Source organism: Aptenodytes forsteri, unplaced genomic scaffold (genome assembly GCF_000699145.1).
Source record: "Aptenodytes forsteri isolate BGI_AS27 unplaced genomic scaffold, ASM69914v1 Scaffold213, whole genome shotgun sequence".
NCBI lineage: Eukaryota > Metazoa > Chordata > Aves > Sphenisciformes > Spheniscidae > Aptenodytes > Aptenodytes forsteri.
Window position 1 is genome coordinate 351,738 of NW_008795522.1, and position 20,981 is coordinate 372,718.

The following is a 20,981-nucleotide window of genomic DNA, read 5'->3' on the forward strand; positions in this document are numbered from 1 at the left end:
GGGCCAGGTGTGCCAGGCTGGGAGACAGCAAACATGGGCACCCCCGTTCCACAGTACCCTCCCGCACACCCGTGCAGATGCCAGGGCATCGCTCCCACCCCAGGCAGCCACACACACACCCTGTCCAGCGCCCCATCTGCCCCGTGCGCCTCCTCACCAACGTCATGATCCCCATGCGGTCGAGGTCCTGAGCAGCACTGCGGGAGGAGAGCTTGGGGGTGGAGCGGCCACTGAGCGGTGGGGACGAGCTGGCCAGGGACAGAGCCGTCAGCGAGGTGGGGATGGAAGCCCTTTTGCAGAGTTGGGTGAGGTTGAGGCCCTCCATGCTGCCACTCGTGACGCGGGTCTCCAGCTCCTCTGCGCGGAGCTCGGTGGACTCCTTCTCCTCTTGGATCATCCTGGGGGAGCAGCAGGGCTCAGGGCTCCTGGCTCCCCACCTTTCTGGGGTGCTCCCAAGTCATCTCACACCTCTCAGCCATGGGATTTCCCTACCCTGGGAAAATGCACCTCGGGTGCTGTGACTCGAGCCTCCGATCTCCAGGAACGGCAGCAAGACACATCGGGATCCACATAAACCAGAGCTGAGACACACCACAATTTCTTTTAATATTAATTTTTTTTTTTTTAAATAATGATCCTTTCTGTGAGCCAGCACTGGTGCAGCTGAGGGACAGGGAGCCACATGCAGGAAGGATCAAGCCCTGTGGCTGGATGTCCTGGAGCCATTTCCCTGGCTGAAGCTGGACCAAGACCTCAATTTTAGGGCATGAGAGCCTCCTCCCACCACCTGGCAGTTCGTGGCCCCCTAGAGCCATTTCAGAGCAAGGTAGTGGCAGTTTTTGGCCGTGGCCGCTACCTGATCTCCTCATTGATGGCATCCAGCTGCTCCTGGAGCATCATGGCCAATGTCTGGGCATCCGAGTGCCCACCAGGGGAGAGCACGTCCATGGAGTTGAAGAGTGTCTCACGGTCATCCTCGTCCACATCGGAGATCTCGGGGTCACTGTCGAAGGCGTGAGGCCCCGTGGCCAGGACACTGCCTGCCTGGGCCTGCTCCCAGTCCTGGGGGAACAAGGTTCACTGGTCCCACACGGCACCCCCATATCTCCAAAAGCCAAACTGGAGGCCTCCACACAACAGTCACACCTCAACACAATCCCAGTGGGGAAACCGTTCCTACCATGCTACCCCCATCCATGCACCAGCTGAAGGAAATTGCCCCACGTCCCCAAATCAGGGACACGTGAGACCAGCATGCAAGGCAGGAGGAGACCACAACCCCAACCCGGACCCCATGCTGGCATGAAGATGGATTACCTTGGCTGGCTCCTCTCGCCGGGCAGCGAATCGGCCCTTCTGCGCTCGAGGCAGGCCCGGGGCTGTCCCAAAAGGCTCAGTGGGGGCATGGACTACGGCGCTCAGTGGGAAGCGCAGGTCTGTAGTGCTGCCCATATGGGACCTGGGGAGAAAGAGCCCTGTTGCGGACATTGCTCCGTGCAAGGATGCCCTTGTCCCTGGGCTGCTCCCCTCACAGCCCAGGCTAGCTCAGGACAGAGGAGGAGGAGGACGAGGCCACTCCGGGATGCCCACCCCAGCGAGGCTTGCCTGCTCTGCATGAAATGATGCAAAACCAGGCTCTGGAAAAAGGTGCCCCATTCCCCCCACGCTGGCCCTGGAGATGTGCTCACAGACTGTAGGAAGCTCAGCCCTGGGCTCTACCCTGCTGCTGCCTCCCCCTTCGCTGCAGTACCCACTGGGGCATCCACCCAGTTCTGGCCAAAACCACCCAGCGCAGTGGGTCTGCTCTGAAGCCGTGGGCTGAACAGTCCCCAAATGTCCTCCCCTCTCGAGAACAGCTTGCACCTCCCAACATGTACAGCACATCCTGTGCCTGTCTTCTCCATCCCAGTGGTACAGAACAGGGGCCAACCAAGGAGCTTTTCTCCCTCTTTTTATGTTTTCTTCCACATTTTCATGAAAAAAACCCCTGATGAATAAAATCCCATTTGAAACAGATCTTCCAGGTGCGGGGACATGAGCATTGTTTGGGATCTCCCAGCAGAAACTGGCTGGGACGACTTCATCCTCCTCCTCCATGCTCGGGCTGGTGCTCAGGAGTGCGTCCCCATGCCAGGCAGAGCAATGCAGCAGCTGCTGTTGGACACGAGGCCACTTTTTGCCGCTCATGGTACTCACTGTATATTGCCATGTTGCCTGGTCGCTCCTCCTCGCCCTGAAGACCCAGCCACACAGCTGAGCAAAGCACCTTCCCAGAGCACAGGGTCATTACTCCCTATATGCATTGCCATAGAAGGCACAAAGTTTTTTTGATTTAAGATGACAAAAGCAGTTGTCCAGAGCAGATCCAAGGTTTTTCCACCATGGTGGGTCTGGTTTCCAGTGCGGATACAGATCCGGGCTCCCCACCCCAGCATCCTACCGAGCCCAGACAAAACCGCTAACACGAGCAGCTTGGCTTGGCGTCAGCCTGGTGTTTGCAGACGAAGGCACAGCCCAAGTTTCAAGGGGATTTAAGCTGTGGAGCTGCTGACAAGCTGCTTCCGAGCTAAAAACAGATAAAGGCGCCTTAGACAAAAGCTGACATTTCAGCTGGGGGATTATTCTGGCCTCTGTAACTCAACCTTTCTGCTGAATTTTCCTCCAAGAAATTAAAAAAAAAAAAAAAATCACCCGTCCTGTTCTTACAGACCCATACAAAGAGGTCCCACACATGCTCCAACACTCCTCTGGCACTCAGCTATCCTTCATCCTCACAAGCTCTTCCTTGCCTCTCCCCATTTCTTCTCTCCACGACAGATACAGGGCCCCCAGGCCTTCTCCTCTCCGCCACAGCTGCTGACAGATTTGAAGCTGGTTACACCGGCTCCTTTCCATCTTTTCCAGCCTTCCCGAGAGGTGAATTTTCCCCACCGGTGGTCACTCTCATTGATCCCTCGCTGCCTCTAACCCACGTCAAAAGTGCTCAGGAGAGGATGTGGTCTCCCAGGCGGCTGCAGCAATGCAGTGGGGTGCATGTTGTGCTGGCACCCTCCTTTTCTAACCCCTTGGTTTCTTGCAGTGGTGCTGGGTAACCTGGTCAGTGCTGGAGGCTGAGACCTGATGGACTCACCTCTCCTCCTGGTGCTCTGGGCTGGGACCTCCCCATCTCCCAGCTGACTTTAAATGAAAGGGTGTGGGAGGACCACTGTAGAGAGGAGGGGGAAAAATGGGGGGGTTCATTCTCCTTTGCCTGCAACACCTCAAAAGAGGTTCCTCCTCCACCAGCCCATCCCCAGCACACCACAAGGGGAAAGGCGTTTGGTGAACCTACAGTTTTCACAGAAAATTAAGCCCTAAGCCCTTTGTGCAGAAAAAGAAATGATGCCCAGTGGTTTTTTGCCCTTAGAAGAGCAAATTTTGGGCCATTCAGTTGGGCTGGGCTATTCTCAACAGCCTGTGTCCCACCCCAGGACAAATCCATGGTGGGGACAGCACAGCCGGAGCTGACCCTGCTGCAGTGAACTACCCTGCAGCCCTGCCCCGAGGCTTGGTGAAACCAGAAATGCCTGATGCCAACAGCATTTTGGGACCCTAAAAGCAAAATGCCCCCAAAGCCGTGGGTGCGGGATGCAAGCGGAGCGCGCACAGGCTGATGGGGTTTTGGCAGGCGGCCCTTACCTTGCGTGCACGCTCTCCACGAATGTCCCGCTTCTGGTCTTAAGCTGATCGACCTCCAGCCTCAGTTTGTCGATCTCGTCAGACAACCGTCGCTGTTCAGGGTGAGACAGGAGACAGGCAGGGGTTGGTTTTGCTCTGAAGAGCATCCAGGTTTGGGGCAATCCACATCCTTAGCTATTTCCAGGTTTATATTCCCTTTAAAAATCCCCATCCCAGGTTTAAAGCACCTTTGACACATCGGTAAAGAAACAGCTCATGCAGGCGATAGTGAATGACGATGCTGGGGTGATGCCGCAAAGGGAGGAAGTGATCACAGGCCAGACAGACAGACAGACAGACACATGCTGGAAGCGATGCTGGTTTGAGAGATGAAGGAAAATCGGTGCCACTAGGATGCTCTGGTTTTGCTCCAGACTGCATGTGCGCGTTCGCCTTGGCAAAGGGCTCGCAGTGAGGGACCTGCTAGCCAAATTTGATGCTGGCCCTGTCCCTCCTGCTGCCAGTCCCATCCTCATTGGGAACCTGTGCCTGCACTAAGTGGCTGTGCTGTCCTGCGGGAGATGCGAGGGGGGAGGCTGCGGGCGGGCAGGGAGGCAGGGGAGATGGGATCCTGCAGGCACAGCAGGATCCAGTCCTGTGGGCAAACAGGCTGAATCAGACTGGGCAACATGCAGGCAGTGTCATGTGAGTCTCCCGAGCTTTGCCTCTGCCTGGAGCTGAGCAGCCACGGCTGGGAAGCGCGAGCAGTGCCCACACATCCTCGCCGTGGGCAGGGAGCATCTGGGAGAGCAAGGCCCTGGGCAAGGGGGAAAGCAGCCCCCCCGATCCCCCCAACCATGCATGAGACATGGGGCACATTCCAAAAGCTCCCGTTGCTTCAAAAACCTGCAACCCTTCAGCTTTCCAGCACAGGCCAACGTGGACTCGTGTTGCAGACCCTACTTAGATGCTTTATCTGAGCACAGGGGAGGTGCGAAAACCTACGGGGCCTTTTGCAAGCTGGGCATGGAGCAGATCTCCCCCCCAGTTTGAGTGAGCGGGTCGAGAAAGCCTCGGGGGTGAAGGGGATGTGGCTGCCTGAGCAGCACTGTCCCTCACAGCCAGGCTGCACCAAGGAGCGCTGCGGTAAACCCTCCTCTAGACACGTGGGCGAAGCCACCCTGGCCTCACTGCTGTCCTCGACTGGGGGTCGGGGATGGATGAGTGTGATAGAAATATGGAGACGGGAGTGAACGTGCCTGTTAGGGAACTGAACCGGGGGTCTCTGGGGAGGTGGGTGGCAGCTTCCATCCAGCCACTGTGTGGGTTAGTTTGTGGCCTCCTGCTGCTGGGCGCTTTGGGATCCCAGCTCCTCCGAAACTAGGGTATTTTAGGAGGCGCGACTGCCACTAGCCGGGGATTAGGAGCGAGGAAGTGCAGTCACTAGGGCAGGCTCTCTGCAGCAGCATTTACCTTGTCGTGCTGGTGTTCCTCTATCTGCTTTTGGGTGTTTTCCAGCTCTTGTAACAATGTGTTCTTTGAAAAAAGAAACAAAAGAAAAGGGAACAAAAACAGGAAAGAAAAAGAGAGACCGTTTAGAAAACGGCCGTGCGGCCTCCCGGGAATGGCCAGCGTGGAATCACTGCATGGACGGTGTGATGAACGCCTGGCAGGAGGGATGGCAATGGCTCCCTGATCTATTCCTCACCAACCTGCCTGCGAACCGGTCTTCTCTGCAAACCTCCTGCTCCTCAAGCAGGGCTGCTGTAGCTCAACTCCTGCCCCACACTGGGGCTGGGGCATGGCCATGGAGGGCAAGCGGCAATTAGAGATTTGATGGGCAGGGCCTGAAGATTAGGAAATGTGTCTGCTAGGAGATCAACTCCTCGAGCAGCTGGATCAAGGGCAAAAACGTCCCCTACATCTAAGCTAGGGAATAGGCAGGGGAAAAAGAAGATGTGTTTGCAACTGCCTGACCTCATGCTCATTTTTGGGAGGTGCTGGCAGCCAAACAGCATCATTTTTGCCCACAGAAGACCTGGAGAAACTCTCTGGGTGAGCCAGTGCTGGCAGCAGGCTGGGGAGCAGACAATGCCCCTTTGCAAGGTGCTACTGCTCTGGTCCCTGTTGCTTGCTGGGGTGGTAATTTGGACTCAGCCCCATGTCTTGGGTCCTGCTTTTTATCCAGAGCCACTCAGACATCTGCTGAACAACTGGACACACTGGCACAACTGGGTCTGATTGAGGACAGGAGGCGCAGAGCAGCAGGGAGACAGATCCAGTCCTGGAGGAATCAGCTGGGGGTTGCAACCCCTCTGTGCTCTGACTTGCTAAGGGGAGCCTGGTCCCTGCAGGAACCCAAACAGAGGTAAATTATCAAGGGCTGACCTCCCATTGGCATTGTGAGGTTAATCCTTGCTCTGAGCCACGTGCTCTCCCAGCTAATTGCATTCACATTGGGGCAGCAGCAACTCCAGCTGGCTCCTCAAAGGAAAGCCCAGTTCCCCAGGAGGAGTGGGGTGGGAGCTGGGAGGCTGCTCATGGACTCTGCCGTGGCTTGGAGAAGGCAGATCAGTCCGGGCTTGAGGGACAGGAAGGTTTCAAGGCAGCATGTGGAGGGGATGGGCAGGTGGGAGAGGATGGATGCTGCATTTTCTCCTGCAAAATGCAGTAGGGTTTTGCTCCAACAGCCAGGCGCAGGCTGCAGTCGAGGCTGTGCCAGAAGAGACACAGGGAAGCGAGGGAACGGAGCAGGACAAATCCTGCTGCTGTTGGAGGCGAAAGCCAGTGGGGAGTGGGTCTTACTGGGCGAGGGCCAGCTGGAGGCGAGGGTGCGATGCAGAGCACGCTTCCCTGCCCTCCCACCGGCCCCAACGCCTGGCTGGCGCCCTGCATGTGATCATTGCCCCATCCCTGCACAGGTACTTCCAAACCCCTGTGCTGTGGCTGGCCGAGGCTCCGTGCCAGAGGGGCTGCAGACCCCTCAACCCCCCACCAACCTCCCAGAGGACCCCCTGTCCCCCAGCCACTACCTTCTCCTCCAAAGCCGCCATCCTCTCCTTGAGGTGCAGCTGCAGCCGCTCGTTAGACTCGCTCAGCAGACGGTCCACGGTGTCCGAGAGCCGCTTGTTGTGCTCCTCGTTCATCTTCTCCCGCTGGCGGGCCTGCAACAGCAAACAGTGACAGGTCATGTCAGATCCAGTGGATCTGCTCCTCCTGCCACGAGGGGCTCAGTGCGCTCCTGCCACCCCATGCCTGCTGGTGGTGTCAGAGCTGATCTACCAGACCCAGCTTTTGGGGACAAATTCACCCCTTGCAGCACAGGTCGGACCATCCACTGGGGCTCCGCTGGTCTCTGCCATTTCCCAGCCAGGGATGAAGAGGAGAGAGGACAGGATCCAAAGAGATCCTGCCTGCCTGACCCTCAAGAAAGTTTGACCTGTGTATCTGCCAGGGACAGCCACACTGCGGCACATTCCAGATCCTAATGAGGGCCAATCCCCTGGATTTGCAAAGGTCTCTCCAAATCTCTGCCCTAGGCCAAAACAACCAGGGGCTTCCCCAGGGGCACACACTGTAATGCCACCTGGGTGACCCAAGAAATGGGCATCACAACCTCCTGCATGGACAGCCCAGCCACTGGCTAAGGAGCACAGCAGGGATTGTGCGTCCCGTGACACATCAGCTCAGCCTCCTTGTCTTCTTGAGGGGCAACACCCTTTGCTCCCAGCGCCCTGCTGCTGATCCAGGCTCGGGGGAAGAGCAGCTGGAGCCTCCGCCCCACATTTGGGGTCCCAGCTTGGCCCAGGAGGCAATGCTGGGAGAGGAGTGGATGTGGCATGCTAACAGCAAGGCTTGGATGCCTGGGAGAGGGGGAAATCACAGCGGAGAGTGTCATGAGCTCCTGGGTGGCTCTAGTTTAAGAGATCCTGGATGGGAAAGGATTAACCAGTCTCCTCTCCCCATCAGGCTTCAGATACACCAGCAAGCTAGCCCTTTGTGGTGCGCCGAGGTACCCAGCCACCATGGCAAGGGAGAGCCAAGGCCGGATCAGGACCCACAAGGACTCTCCCGTCCAGGCTGAGCAGCCCTTACCCTGGCCAGCTCCTGGTTCTTCTCCTCCAGCTGACTCTCCAGCTGCCGGAGGTGCTCCTCGATGCTCCCATGCCTCTCTTCTGCCTGGGAAAAGCAGAGCAGCGCTCTCGGATGCCACTCCCCAAAAACATGCGGGCCCTCCTGCATCCCTCCCTCCATCCCTGCATCCGCGTTCTTCCCTGGGATGCGGCACTCCCTCCCACTGCCTGCATCCCCACCATGTGTGCTATGAGCCCAAAACAGCCCTGCTAGCCAGGTGATGGGAGATGGAGGTGCTCCGTGAGCAACTTGGCACCCATTCCAGCACCCGGGAAGGGCAGGGCTGGCTGTATCCACACCTCCCTCCAGGCCTGCACCCTCCTAGATCCAGCCTGCATCCTTCCTCTTCCTCCTCATCCCAGAGTGGTCCCAGCACAAGCTGAAGGCCACTCAGATTGACAGGGCCATCTCTGCCTTGGAGAAAGGAGCTGAGGGAAGGGAGCAAACCCCGCACGTGCAGGACATGTCAGGAGCTTTAAAAACCATGCATTGTCTCTGCAGCCATGGGGGAGGCAGAGGACAGCAAAGCTCAGAGGCTGGGAATGAGAGCAGGGTGCCTTGGGCCTGCCAGGGGCTCCAGCGCTGCAGGAGGGTGGCCAGACCTACCTCTTCCTCTGGTTCCTGCACTCCGTTCTGGCTCTGGTCCCCGATCACCCCGCACACTTGCCTTGGTGAGTGCGGCGATGCGCTGGGCCAGCTCTGCTTCCACCTCGGGCAGCGTCTCCGCCTTCCGCATCGTCTGCTGCAGCTTCTGCTCTGCCAGCTCCAGCAGCTCCTGCAGGTGCCGGGCTTTCTCCTCACACTGCGGGACAGAGCAGGATGGGTGACTAGCACTGAGGCTTGCCTGCTTGTCCCATCCCCAGCACCTGCTTCTCCCTCCCAAGTCCCCAGGGTAGTGGGAGCCTTTGGGCCCAAGCTTTGGTACCTGGCGGTGCAGGGACTCCTTGTTGGCCAACTCGCTTTCTAGCTTGTCGTTGAGGTCATGGATGGAGGTGGCTTCTCGCTGGGCTGCCAGGTAGCGTTTCTCCAGCGTGGTGATCCTCTCCTCCATGTCTTCTTTCTGAGCCAGGGCCTGGGGAAGTAATAGGGCTGTCACATCCTGATCTGTGACCACCAATCTGGGAACAGGAGCCACCCAGCTCCTGCGAGCCTGGGACACCCCCGAGTCCAAACATGCAATGAAAACCCTGTTCTGCACAGGAATGAGGGACAGCAGTGGGAGAGCAATAAAGGAAGAGTCAGGCAATCACACAAAAACATTCTAGCACGGACACAACTCACTGCCCCAGGTCTGCAGCACACCTGGGTATCTTGGTGTCTGCTTATAACCTCAGAGAAGTCCTGCTGATGGACTTGGGGACAATCTCCCAAAGGCAGTGGCCTCTTTTGGGGAACCCAGAGGATGCCTTTACCCTGCATACAACAGGGATTACAATCCCTTCCCAGCCCAGAGCATGTGGAAGCTGCTGTGAACGTCTCTGCAACTACAACAGGCCTGGCAGATAGGGCAGTATCTAACCTCTCGGAGGTCCCTCTGGTACTTGCTGCTCATCTCCTCTGATTTGATCAGATCCTTCCTGGCGGTGCCCAGATCCTCCTCCAGCTCGGCAACGCTGGCAGCCAACGCCGAGATGCGCTCCTTGGCCTGGACCACTTCAAAATTCTGCTTCTCCAGGAGCTCCTGCAGCTCCACCACCCGTCCTGCCTCATCGTCCGGGTGGACGGAGCCATTGGAGAGCCGCTGCAAGGCAGCAGAGAGGGAGGCGGATGCCGGGCTGCCCCAAAGCACGGGCTGGCATTGCCTGTGGCTACACAATGGGGGAACATGGCCCTGCAGGGACCCAGCGAGGTGGTGGGAAGTGGAGACATGGGGCTCTGGGACCCCCTGTCAACAGTCTCAGCTAGCCAGGGATGTGGCTTCTCACAGGCATGATGGAATAGGGATGGCCGAGGGCTTCCCAGACCACCTCTGGGAAGCAGAGCCCCTAGGAGCATCCAAGCGGGAGCACAAATTGCCCTCCGCTCAGAAATGGCCTGTATCCACTGGAAAGGGCATTTCCCAGGGGGTTGGACCCAGGGGAGAGGGGAAAAAAGTCTTCAGCGCCCTGGAGCCAGTGACAAGGGGGTTGGAGAAACGACGGCCTCAGTGAGCATGGTCAGAGCAGGGGCTTCTGGGGCTCTCACCTTCCAGGGAAGCTTCTGTGCTGGCTCCTTGGGCTCCCTCTCATCCCGCTCACCCACTGGGGCCTCCCGCACGGTGCCTTGCTGCAGAGCTGCCACCTGCATGACAACAGGGCTTAATTAATGAGAGAAAGCAGATGAGACCAGCTGGTCCGGCCGTGGGTGAGGCCAGCCCCTGGTGCACCCAGGTCTGCAACTGGCTTCCCACTGGCTTGCTCCACCGTCATATTCAGCTAGTGCCTATGGCTGGGGGGAAACTGGAGGGATAGGGTCAAGAGAGGGGAAGGCAGAGATGCTGTGAAGGCTCAGCACTGATGGAGGATGAAGCCATGTCTTGCATGGACACAGCGGTGCTTGCTACAGGCATGCAAAGAGCCTGAGCCCCAGCAGTAAGGTTTTCCTGGTGAGCCCTCAGGGACCTGAGACCTGCATCCCAGGACTGCCCCCCAACTCATTTCACTAGTTTGCAGCCAGACAGACTCCAAACCCAGTGCAGACGTAGCCAGCAGGAGCAGGGGATAAACACCGACACCGCACCCTGCTCTGCTGGGGGAGGATGGGGAAAGGTGACCGAAAGCGAGGCACTATCTCCCCACCGAGCCTGGAGAAGTACCGTGAGACACATCCTGGGAACTAGAAATAAAAGCAAAATTTGGCCAGGCAGAGGCTATAAGGATGGCTCTTTCCTTTTGGCAGCAGTGGCTGGGCACAAACTTCAGGAAGGAAAATAGGGTTAATATCTCTGCAAGATGAAAAGGGCTAGATGTTGGGGACAGCAAAGTCCCCATGCCAGGGCCCGAGCAAGGAAGGAGATGGGGGATGCAAGATGAGGTGCTCGGAGCAGCGAGGTTTGGGTCTCTGCTGAGGCAGGGAAAATCCCAAGTCACTCTCAGCCCCCTGAAATGATTCAAGTTCAAGTTGCTTTTGCCAGTGAAATGAACACCAAACAGCAAAACAACAGAGGAAACCTTGCCTGCGAGAGAAGTTTTCAGAATATTTACAAGGTTTCCTTAAATACAGACAATCCTTCATGTAAATAGCAATTTTAGAATAAAAGCCTTATATTAAAATTGCCCAAACGCCGTTTCGCTGATCTGCATGATCAGTTGAGGGTGGGATTTCAGCAAATTCACCATGAATTCACAAATGTAACATGGAGCAGTCCCAGCCCAGCGGGTGCCGCAGCAAGGGCCCAGGGTAGGCTGCCCAAATACCTCTTACCTGCCGATGGGCATCCACAAGCTGCTCCTCCAAGGTTGCCACTCGCTCTAAGGCTGCTCGCAAGCGTTCCCTGACCTGCAGTCATGTAAGATAACGGGAAAGGCCATTATTTATCCATGATGAGGGTGCCCAGGATCTAGGCAAGCTCCCAGCCCCTTTTGTCTGACTGACAGCCAGGCTCAGGTGTATTCACGTCCAGGGCAGAGGCTGAGGGATGCTCCAGCCCATTGCCTGGGAGAGCGAAAGCATGTTGGAGAGGAACAGCCTGGGCCAAGCTGACTCTTGCAGACCTACAGCCAGGACAGCTTGAAGATGTCTTTTAGCAGAGCAAGGAGATGCTTGAGGCAAATGAATCAGGAGGAACAATAAGAACTGTAATGCAAAGACTGAACCAGGGTGCCAAATGCCAGCGCTCACCACCAACACATGAGTGACCCAGGGAAGCAAGTTCCCTGTCCCCAACAGCCTCAAACCCACAGCATCCACTCGGCAGCCCCACCAGCTCCTAAAACGAGGGTGCTGCAGCTTTTGGATATCCAAGACCTTCCTCCTGAGGGGACCCCATGTCACCACCCAGCTTAACAACAAAACATGGTATCCAGTGGGAGGGAGGAGGAGGGTTGGGAGAAGGTCAGCTCTGAGCAGGGGATGCTCATGGAATGAGCTGGGAGAGGTCCCAGCAGCCTGTCTCACCTTTTCATCTAGCGCCTTGTGATGCTCAAAGAGTGACTTGAGCGCCTTGAGCACCTCGACCTCACTGGAAACCCCGGACGGCGACTGGGCCTGACGCTTGACCACGGTCATCCTCAGGGACCGCTCATGCCTTGACACCAGGCACTCCAGGTGCTCCAGCAAGAGCTGCAAGAGGGCAAGCATGAGGCTTTCACCACCCCGGGGACTGGCAATGCCGATATCGGCTGAGCAGCCTGCAGTGTCCCACATTTCTGAGGACTGAAAGCCAGACAGCAGGTTTTATATGCTTACCCGGGTATTATTGCGCTCAGCTTTCAGCTCTGAGATCTCCTCTTCCCTCTCCAGGAGCTGCTCCCGGCACGCACTGAGCTCCCGCGTCAGCGTTGCAAACTCCTGCAGAAATCAGGGCATGGCCGTGAGCAGGGAGCGCGGGATGGAAACGGAGCCAGCAACCCGGCCCCAGTGCCGGGACCTCCAGTGCAGAGCATTTCCCATCTGAACCCAACCAGTGAGAGACGGGAACACCAAGGGGAACACTGAGAAATCAGTGGAGAAGCACAGCCAGGCTGGGAGGTGATCTATTCCTGGCTTCCCTAAGTGCTTTGGAGAAGGAAGAAAGCAGCATCCCAGTATTTATCCATTTGGTTTGACGTCCAACGACACAAGAAACTACTCTACAGCTCCAGAGGTGCTCAATGGCATTTAAAGCATCCCAGTCAAGGCCACCAGCGTGCTCCCATCCCCACTGTCCCCTTGATGCAACCCAGCAGAGCACCCACCTTGGAGCATCCCATCAGGCTAAAACTCACTGCAAAGCCACAGCCGGCCGGGGTGGGTCCCCTGGCCCCAAGCCAGCCTCTCCATGGCCTCAGGACCTGGCATCATCCAAAATCTCCTTCCAGAGGAAAGAGCAAGATCTACCCCAGTCCAGCATGTGGGGCCCCATCAAGCTTCTTATGGGGCATCCCCAAGACCCGAATCCCAGCTGAGAGAGATGGGGCACAGCAGGAGATGTGGCAGGTGCCACCAGTCCTTGCTCCAGTCACCGCTCCCCTCCAGGGAGGTGACAGCCAGCAAGGAAGAGCTGTGCACAGAGCGACGCCAAAGCAGAGCTGCAAAGCTAGCACATCCTTTGGGATACGATGGCCTCCTCAGAAACAGACTGTGACTGTGTCGGAGGGGAAAGGAAACCCGCTATAAAGTTCCTAGGATGCAGGAGAGTTCATTTTCCCTTAAAAAATGAAAGCCAAGCACCTGGGTTAGCCCAGGAGCACTCTCCCATTGCTCCCAGTTGCTCTTTCAGTTGCCAAGCGGTGCCAGGACTAAGCGACATTTTGCAGCTCGGATTTTTTGGGGTGAAAAATGCAAATGCGGAAACGCTTTACACCAGTTTCACAGTGTTGTTGAGAAGAACTTAAAAAGGAAAAGGGTTTCAGAAGAAGCTGAGAAGGATTTGATTGAGCATTAACAAACCAAATTTTGACTGGGGGCTGAGAGCGGCTTTACAGCATGAAATTCTCTTTAATTTTCAAGTTAAACAAATAAAACCCTTCAAACTGAAGCAAAACGTTGAGGCTTAGGTTGAATCAAATGCTCTGCTCAGCTCAAAGTGAAACCTCTTGCAACAGCTGACACCCCTCCAAGAAACCAAGAGCTTTTTAATCTGTTTGTCCCAGCTAGGTTTTCCCTCCCCCTTCCCACTCCAAGCTGCTCGCACTGGTGTGGTTTTTAGCCTGGAATTGGTGGGGATGGTGATGTCACTGGTGATGCTGAGACCCCACAGCAGGACAGGACCTGAGCATGCTGTAATGTGGAGGAAGAGAAAGAGCAATCGCAGTGTCGAAGTCAGTCATCATCCCTACAAATAGCTGCTTTTCTGCCCATCACCATGCCTCAGGGCTGCTGCCACCCGACATCCTAACCCCAGCATCGCCCCAGGACCGGAGTCCCCCGGCTCCTTTCCAGCCCCGCTCCTGCCCCATTGCTTCCCCAGGGACTGCTCCAGCCCTGGGGTCATCCCTGTCCCCATCAGTTGTCCCCCAAATTGGTCACAGCACCCCAAACCTCCGTCACCAGCCCCTGCCATGCCCAGGCACCATCCCCCACGGCTCTCAGACCATCCCACAGCCCTCCAAAGCGCAGCGAACCCCACTGCAGGGCTGCTTCCCCTGGGAGATCGCTGTGCCCAGCCAAGCCTTTCCCGGAGCCGTGCTCTCCCAGCCGGTGGGGATTATGGCTCGGCACAGCTCAGCGGCACACGCATGTGCGTGCGAACCGCTGGGTTATGCAAGCGCTGCGCGCAGGAGCGAGCAGCTCGTGAGCATCCCCACAGATGACATCGGGGCTGGGAACACCTCACGCTGGAAAGCGTGAGAGCGGCAGCGAGAAGTGCCAGATTAGGTGCCTGTGCACCGCTGGCTGCTTCAGATTTAGGGATATGTCACTCCCCCTGTCCCTCAATATGCCAGGATACAGGCAGCGAGGCTTAAGGAGCTCAGCAAAAGCATCCTCGCAGCTGTGACGGCCCCAGGAACATCTTTCAGCAGCCCAAGCTATAACGGCGGGTGACACATTGGCTGTGGACTCTCTCCCAGCACCGGGGCAGGGACCCTGTGGATCCAAAGCCCCCCAGATCTGCAAAGGGTGGAAACCTGCCCCATGGCTGGCAGGGGAAGCCAGGGCTGAGGACGTGGATGCTCTCCCCGCTGGGGTCAAGAGGGCCATGTGCAGCATGGGACAGATGGAACAAGGCGTCGGAGGCAGCAAGGGAAGAGGGATGCCACACTGGGGACGGTGATCGCCAGCACTGAGCCCTCCTCACCCCGCATTGCCTGCACAGCCCGCCCGGGCTGGCCAAGCTGTACAGATTGCACCCGCAATCAGGCTTTCATCCCGAAAGGCAAGGAGATTAAAGGAGAAAGAAAATCCGCTAGAGAGAGAGAGGCAGCCCCCACCCCAGCCAGCCCGACGCAATCCATGGGTCAGCGGGTCAAAGCGTGGTGGTAGCTCCACTCCTGGGCACAGCACAAAGCTCCTGCCCGACCCCATCCCATTGGGGTGCTCCTTTCCGAGCTCTCCACCCCGCCAGGAATGACTGGCCGCATCCTGTGCTGTGCGCCCCAGAAAGGCTGCCAGGCCAGGAGCATCCCATGGCAAACAAAAGAGACCACGATAACTGTGCTTCCTTGGGGAAAGACTGCAAAAGGAGCATTTACCACCAAAAATAGCAACACCCCTGCAGCAAGACAGGACAGCAGTAGGGGTTAGCCAAGTACACACTTGCAAGCCTGATTTTGATGCTTTGGGAATAAAAGTATAGGAATAAATCAATCCAGCACCCACCTGTAGCTACCTCCATCAGCCCCGGCTGTGCCAGACGTCTGCCCTAGCACTGCCACCTTGCTTCTGGGCCACTGGTGGGCACCAGGCGAGTTTGGACACCATGAGGACGAGCTGTCCCCAGCTTCTGGCTGCAGCGTCACACTGCGGAGCGCAGCTTTCACCTCTGTCTGCAGGTATGCCATTGCCCTAAGTCCCAGTGAAGTGGTGATAAAGAGGATCCGGGTGATATTCCTCTGCCCTGGCCACAGCCAGGAGATTCAGAGGCACCTGCCCCTGGCTCCGATAAGCTCTCAAACTAAGCGGGGACACCTATAAATGGATTAGAAAGTGAAGGAGAGGTGCCTGCGATCTTCAATCAAAGGATGGATGATGAGACACAGCCCTGGGAGTCCTTGGGAGCCCTGTGGGAAGCCCAGCAGCCCAGGAAGTGGCTAATTTGGATTAAAACCAAACCACCCAAAGTGCGACTGGCTGGGCTCAGCCCCAAGCCCCGGGGCAGGAGGGAGCAGGGTGGACAGATGCTATTTTCACTATCGGAGCAGGGAGGGAGACCCAGAGCACCACACAAGGTATTGAAACGGGGTGTTGTGGCTCGGGGCTCAGATCTTTGGTCAGTGCCAGGCATGTTCGGGGTTCGGGGTCTTCCCCCTTGGCTGCATCAACGGGGAAAGCACAGGGAAGAGCTGGAGTGAGACCAGAAACCAGCTACATGGAGATGACTGGGAAAGCAAAGGGAGGTTTAGGAAGCTCAGGGGGAGAAGGCGCGTAGCATGAAAAAGCTGAAATGCAAAAGTCCTCAGCCCAGAGCCATCTTCTGCCTTTCCCCCTGCCGTCCGCAGCACAGACAGGGACACAGCGAGATTGCATCAAAGCGAGCAAAATTCTCCCCATTTGTTGCAGGAATGCAGCTGCTGCTCCAGCACACCCAAGCCTTGGGAACAAACTGGCTCCAGCTGTGGGATTAATGGCGTTTTAAAGCCCCTAATTGGAGTGACTGCTCCTGACGGGCCAGGTGTGCAACGGGGGTGACGTGGGAAGGATGCCCATGCTGGGAAATCAGTGCTGCTGACTCGGCATGCAAGGGATGGAGCCCCGTCCATATGTCTGTCCGTGCTGGGAGTTGGCAGACCCATCACCTCAGTTTCTCCTTGCTGTCCCAGGAGCAGTGCAGAAGTACGAGAAAGCCCTAAGTCACAGTCGAGGGGATAAACACAACCCCAGCAGTGTGTAGCATGGGATTACGAAGATTAAATCCTGCCGGGTAAACCCAGGGCTTCGACCATCACCCACCCTTGGCACTGAGCAGTGCAGTGGCACGTCCTGGACATCTCAGCCACAGCACTGTGACTCTGCAGGGACCGTGTCCTCCCCTCTCAACACGTGGTCACGACGTGTATTTCCACCCAGGATTGCTCGGGGAGGAGCATTGGGCAGTTGAGCAAGCAGGAATCCAACATCTCAGCGCCCTGGTCTTGTGGGAGCGCAACCAGCTCCAACGGTTCGACACTGAGCCGCCAGATTCCTCCATCCTTCCCCAAAATCTTGACACACTTTAAAGGTCTCACCCAGTGGGTGTTTTCCCCCCTCTTGGAGCTGCTGAGGTTTCCTATTTTCATGCTGCTTTTTGCAAGTGTGAACTTTAGATATATTTTTAAGTAAAATGAGAGGAATTTGGGGTGATCATTTGATGCCAGGACCTTTCCCAGCTCCTTGGGGACCTGCAGGGAGCTCGGGGGGTCTTAGGGAGTCTGCTCACCCCAAAAAGCCCAGCTGTCGGCTCCCCAGGCAGCCCCAAGTAGCCCAAAGAGGCAGCAAAGGCGCAACAGAGCGGGACCTGGAAGGAAGAACTGCGGGAGGTTTCCATGGCCATTGGTAGCCCTCAGCACAGCAGCCCCTGTGAAATTTGGGAGCCTGTTCTCCTCCTGACACAGCTGGGGACAGGGACTTCTGCCAAACCCCCAAGCCCTGGCAGGGCAGCGAGAAGTGCCATCCCATGCAGGACCCTCCTCCGCGAACACATCTGGATACACCTGGAGCCCTGCATGTCCCATCCCTGGGTGGCACCTACACCCCGGAGAGCAGGGGGGAAGCTGAGCTGAGCAGCCAGGCAAGAGGTAGCTGGCAGCCATGCCAGGGCCCCAGGGGGCTGCTGAGAGCACTCGGATCCCGGTCAGGGCTTGGTCCTCTGCCGCATGCCCCCTGCACAAGCAGGGAGGGCAGAGGGATTGGAGCCAAGAGCTTTCAGCCTGATTAAGTTGCGTTCAGCACTCCCACATGAATAAATAAATCATGTAAGAAGTATTAAGGCAGCTTAGTCTCCCCAGGAAATCACCCTGGAGTTCTGCCTTTTTGGGGGCTGAGGGATGCCCCCATGGATTGGGGGTGGGGTGGCTTGGCCATGTGGGAACCAAGACCCGCACGGGCAAGGGGGAACGGGAGCTGCAGGCAGGAGCTTCCCTGGAGCATCCCTGCCTACCCCATGCGTGGGTCTGCACCAGACACAGGTTCCCTGCCTGCCCCATCGATGGCTCTGCCGGCACTCTGGATCCCGTGCCGACACAGCGGCATCCAGCTGCCACTGTGCCCTGAAAGGATGCAGAGTGCCACATCGCCCAGCCACCATCCACCCCAACCTCCCCAGGCAGCACGTCCTCTGCACAGTCAGAGCTTGGCTCTTCGGTGACACTGGGGAAGGGCTGTCAGCCTCGTGGGTGGCCACCGATGAGCCTGGGTGCTCAACCCTGCCCCAAAAAAAGGGTTTCTTCAAGCAATCCAGCTTGAATCCCATCCCAATGGGGTCTGACACGTTGCAGGAAGCTGGGCAGAAGGGCTCACAGACAAGGAGGAAGAGGATGGGAGAGGCCCATGGAATGCCCCCACACAGTGCCCTGGGGAAGAGACCCGCTGCGTCCCGCTTACCTGGTACATGCACATGCTGGGATTAATCCCATTGGGCAGGTGAGCGCCTTTGGATTTGCTCCCCGCGTTCATGCTGAGCCCTCATCTCCCACGAGGGCGGCCGGTGCAGCCCCGAGAACGAGAGGCACAGTGGGCACCGGAGGCCACTGTGCCCGGGCGCAGACCGCCCCTGCCCGCGCAGGGACAGGCAGGGCAGCGGGAGGCAGTGGGAGCTCAGGGACATTCCCCATCTGCTACCCGCCCTAATCACATCCCTCGCCGTGGTGCCGGAGCCAGAGGCAGCCCCGGCTGGAGCGGGGCACCCAGTGGGCTCGTGGGTGCAGGCGCTGCCACTGAGTCCCTTTGCGCTGACCCAGTTTGCTCTGTCTGCACACCGCCTGTGCCGAGGCACCGAGGACCTTTTATTGGAGCAGGAGCAGAGACTAAATCCACGCGGTCCCTTAATCCGAGGCAGCTGCGGTGGGGTGGGCAGCGCATGCTCAGTGTGACCTGGCTTGCTCTCTCCGGCGTGCGCTGGCTGGGGAGCCGGGAGCAGAGGGGACGCGAGCCCTCGGCACACGGGAAGTGGTGGTGGCCCTGCCTGCACCCAACACTTGGGCACATCTCAGCGCATCTCTAGGGATAGAGAGCAACTCATGCACGGGGACCCCAGGAGCTCCCGGGGAAGCATTGTCAGGTGTTTTGCTTTGGGCAGCCCGGGCAGAGCCAGGACCAGCCCAGCTCTGTGGATGGGGATATGGGCTGCCTTCCTCCTGAGCCGCTTTCCCCTGTTCAGAGCAGAGGAGGGATGCCGAGAGCTGGCCGGCCACCGGCCCAAGCTCTGTCCTGGCTTGTGCCACCAGTTTTGATCCATTGGTTATTTCCCATCTCCCTGGGGTGCCCCAAACCCCAGGGCCCAGGTAAGGCAGGAGGATCTAAGGTCTCAGCACCGGCACAGTCGACATGGACATAAGCGTTCGAAGCCTCCTGCTTCCCCCGGCTGCTGGGCTCCTCGCTGGCTCTCCCCACATCGCAACCACAACAGAGTGGTGCAAAAGTCCCCCTGGTCTCCTGCTTCCCCCAAGTCTGGGCCCTGGGACGCTGCGTGCTGCCCCACAAGACCCCACAGGGAAGGTGGGTGGCCCGTTTCCACTGATGTCCTGATCTGCACACTGCACCCAGCTCTGCCTCCAGCATCCCGTTCTCAGGACCAAGCTCGAGACAAAGAAAGTTCCATCACCCCACCGGGTGATGGGGCTGATGGAAAGGATCCCTTCCGGCAAGGGAAGGGCCAGGGAGCAGGGGCTTCCCTCCAGCAGTGGGGAAGGAATGTGGTTAATGTCTCCATTCGGGGACTCTGTAAGTGCCAGTGGGGACTCATGAAACCAAGGACTGGCTGACATCCCAAGGAGCTGGCTGGAGGCAGCAAGCCAGATCTGCTACCCGAAATGTGTTGCCTCTTTGGTGCAATGGGCAAGCCCAGCTCTGTGTCTGCCTCCCCGTCGCCCTGGGGTGTCCTCAGGAAGGTTTTGCCCCTTCTTCATACCCATTACCCTGTGCAAGAGGGGGGGTTACAGTCCCACACCTCCCCACATGGACTCACAGACCAACAAGGGGTACAGAGGAGAAGGGGAGATGTTCCAGCTGGTTGTGGCTTGGCCTGGGAGAACCTATGGGTTTTACTATTGGCATGAGGTGCCACACACCTGGCAGCATCACCACTATCACACCAAGCCAGCCTTCCTAAAGGCAGGGGCTAAAAATTGATCGCCCTCATATGCCTCAATGAAGGCTCCTGCTCAACCCAAGGTCAGATCCTTACCTGTGGGAGGGCCGAGTTGAGTTGCCTCTGGAGCTGGTCACGCTCCCGTAGGGTCTCCTGCAAGCGGCTCTGGGTGACAGAGAGCGTCTCGCGGGTCTCCCGCAGGGTGTCCAGCAGCTTGTCCCTCTCATCCAGCATGTTCACCATCAGCTGCTCGAAGTCGGCATCCGCCTCGGAGCCCTGCGGGGGACCCAGAGGGGCCCCCTCGCTGATGGTGGGCATCACCTCGCACATCATGGCGGGGTACGACAGGTGGGTGAGTGTCCTGAAGGTGCCCAGTGGGGTTGGCAGTGGGTGTTGTCGAGCCGCGGGGCCCCGATCACATCACTGTGGGTCAAGGGAGCCAGCGCAGGAGGGGGCAATGGGGTGGTGAAGGTGGGGAGGATCCCCCATCCCTTATTCTTGGGTGCTAAGCAGCAGCTAGCATCACTCCGGCCAGGATGGAGGGACGTCCTTGGCACCGACAAGGCCCTTGCAGTCTTAAATCCCCCCGCTCGGCTGCTTGTCACTGCCAGGGTCCCTTGCGTCACCTCTCTGATGCCTTTCGGAGGGGCTGCAGCATCAGTGAGCCATGGGGGAGTTCAGAGGGGGACAAAGTGACCCTTGAGGACTCGTCCCAATGGGGAGCCCAAGCTGGCAGTAGCACTGGGAGGGTCCGGGGGATATTTGGGCTGCCTGGGCATGCTGAGGAGGAGTCCAGTGATGGTGGACTGTTCTCCCCAAGGCTGGATGAGATGGTCACTGCTGGTGCAGGAACGTGTCTCTGTTTGGCATCACAGGTCTTCAAACACACAGCGGTGACCTACAGAAGAGAGGACAGAGATCAGATCCCTCCTGCTGCCCCCAAAATTCCCACAGAACCTGCCCAGCACCCTTTGCCCCCCATCAAACCCTGGAGGGCTCAGGACCCACAGGAATGGGCTGTGTCAGGTTGTACCACCCTGCACCCAGGCGGTCACTATACTGCATCCAGTATGGTACCGAGCTGCAGGGAACAGCATCCCCAGGACCCAAAATCCTGCAATAGTCTTTG

General features: G+C 57.8%; 1 protein-coding gene across 1 annotated transcript in view; it reads right to left on the minus strand.

The window, feature by feature from the left end:
• Window positions 1-20,412, minus strand: part of PPFIA4 (PTPRF interacting protein alpha 4) — a 31,510-nt gene extending 11,098 nt beyond the window's left edge. Inside the window, exons 1-15 of the mRNA XM_019472729.1 lie at window positions 19,949-20,412; window positions 12,178-12,279; window positions 11,887-12,051; window positions 11,194-11,268; window positions 9,976-10,071; window positions 9,311-9,532; window positions 8,717-8,863; window positions 8,455-8,593; window positions 7,753-7,832; window positions 6,690-6,821; window positions 5,131-5,193; window positions 3,679-3,770; window positions 1,318-1,459; window positions 857-1,062; window positions 158-398 (exon numbers count right to left, since the gene is read on the minus strand). Coding sequence (XP_019328274.1) covers window positions 158-398; window positions 857-1,062; window positions 1,318-1,459; window positions 3,679-3,770; window positions 5,131-5,193; window positions 6,690-6,821; window positions 7,753-7,832; window positions 8,455-8,593; window positions 8,717-8,863; window positions 9,311-9,532; window positions 9,976-10,071; window positions 11,194-11,268; window positions 11,887-12,051; window positions 12,178-12,279; window positions 19,949-20,185 — 2,139 coding nt within the window. The 5' untranslated portion in view covers window positions 20,186-20,412. The remainder of the gene's footprint in view (window positions 1-157; window positions 399-856; window positions 1,063-1,317; window positions 1,460-3,678; window positions 3,771-5,130; window positions 5,194-6,689; window positions 6,822-7,752; window positions 7,833-8,454; window positions 8,594-8,716; window positions 8,864-9,310; window positions 9,533-9,975; window positions 10,072-11,193; window positions 11,269-11,886; window positions 12,052-12,177; window positions 12,280-19,948) is intronic.
• Window positions 20,413-20,981: the final 569 nt, after the last annotated feature.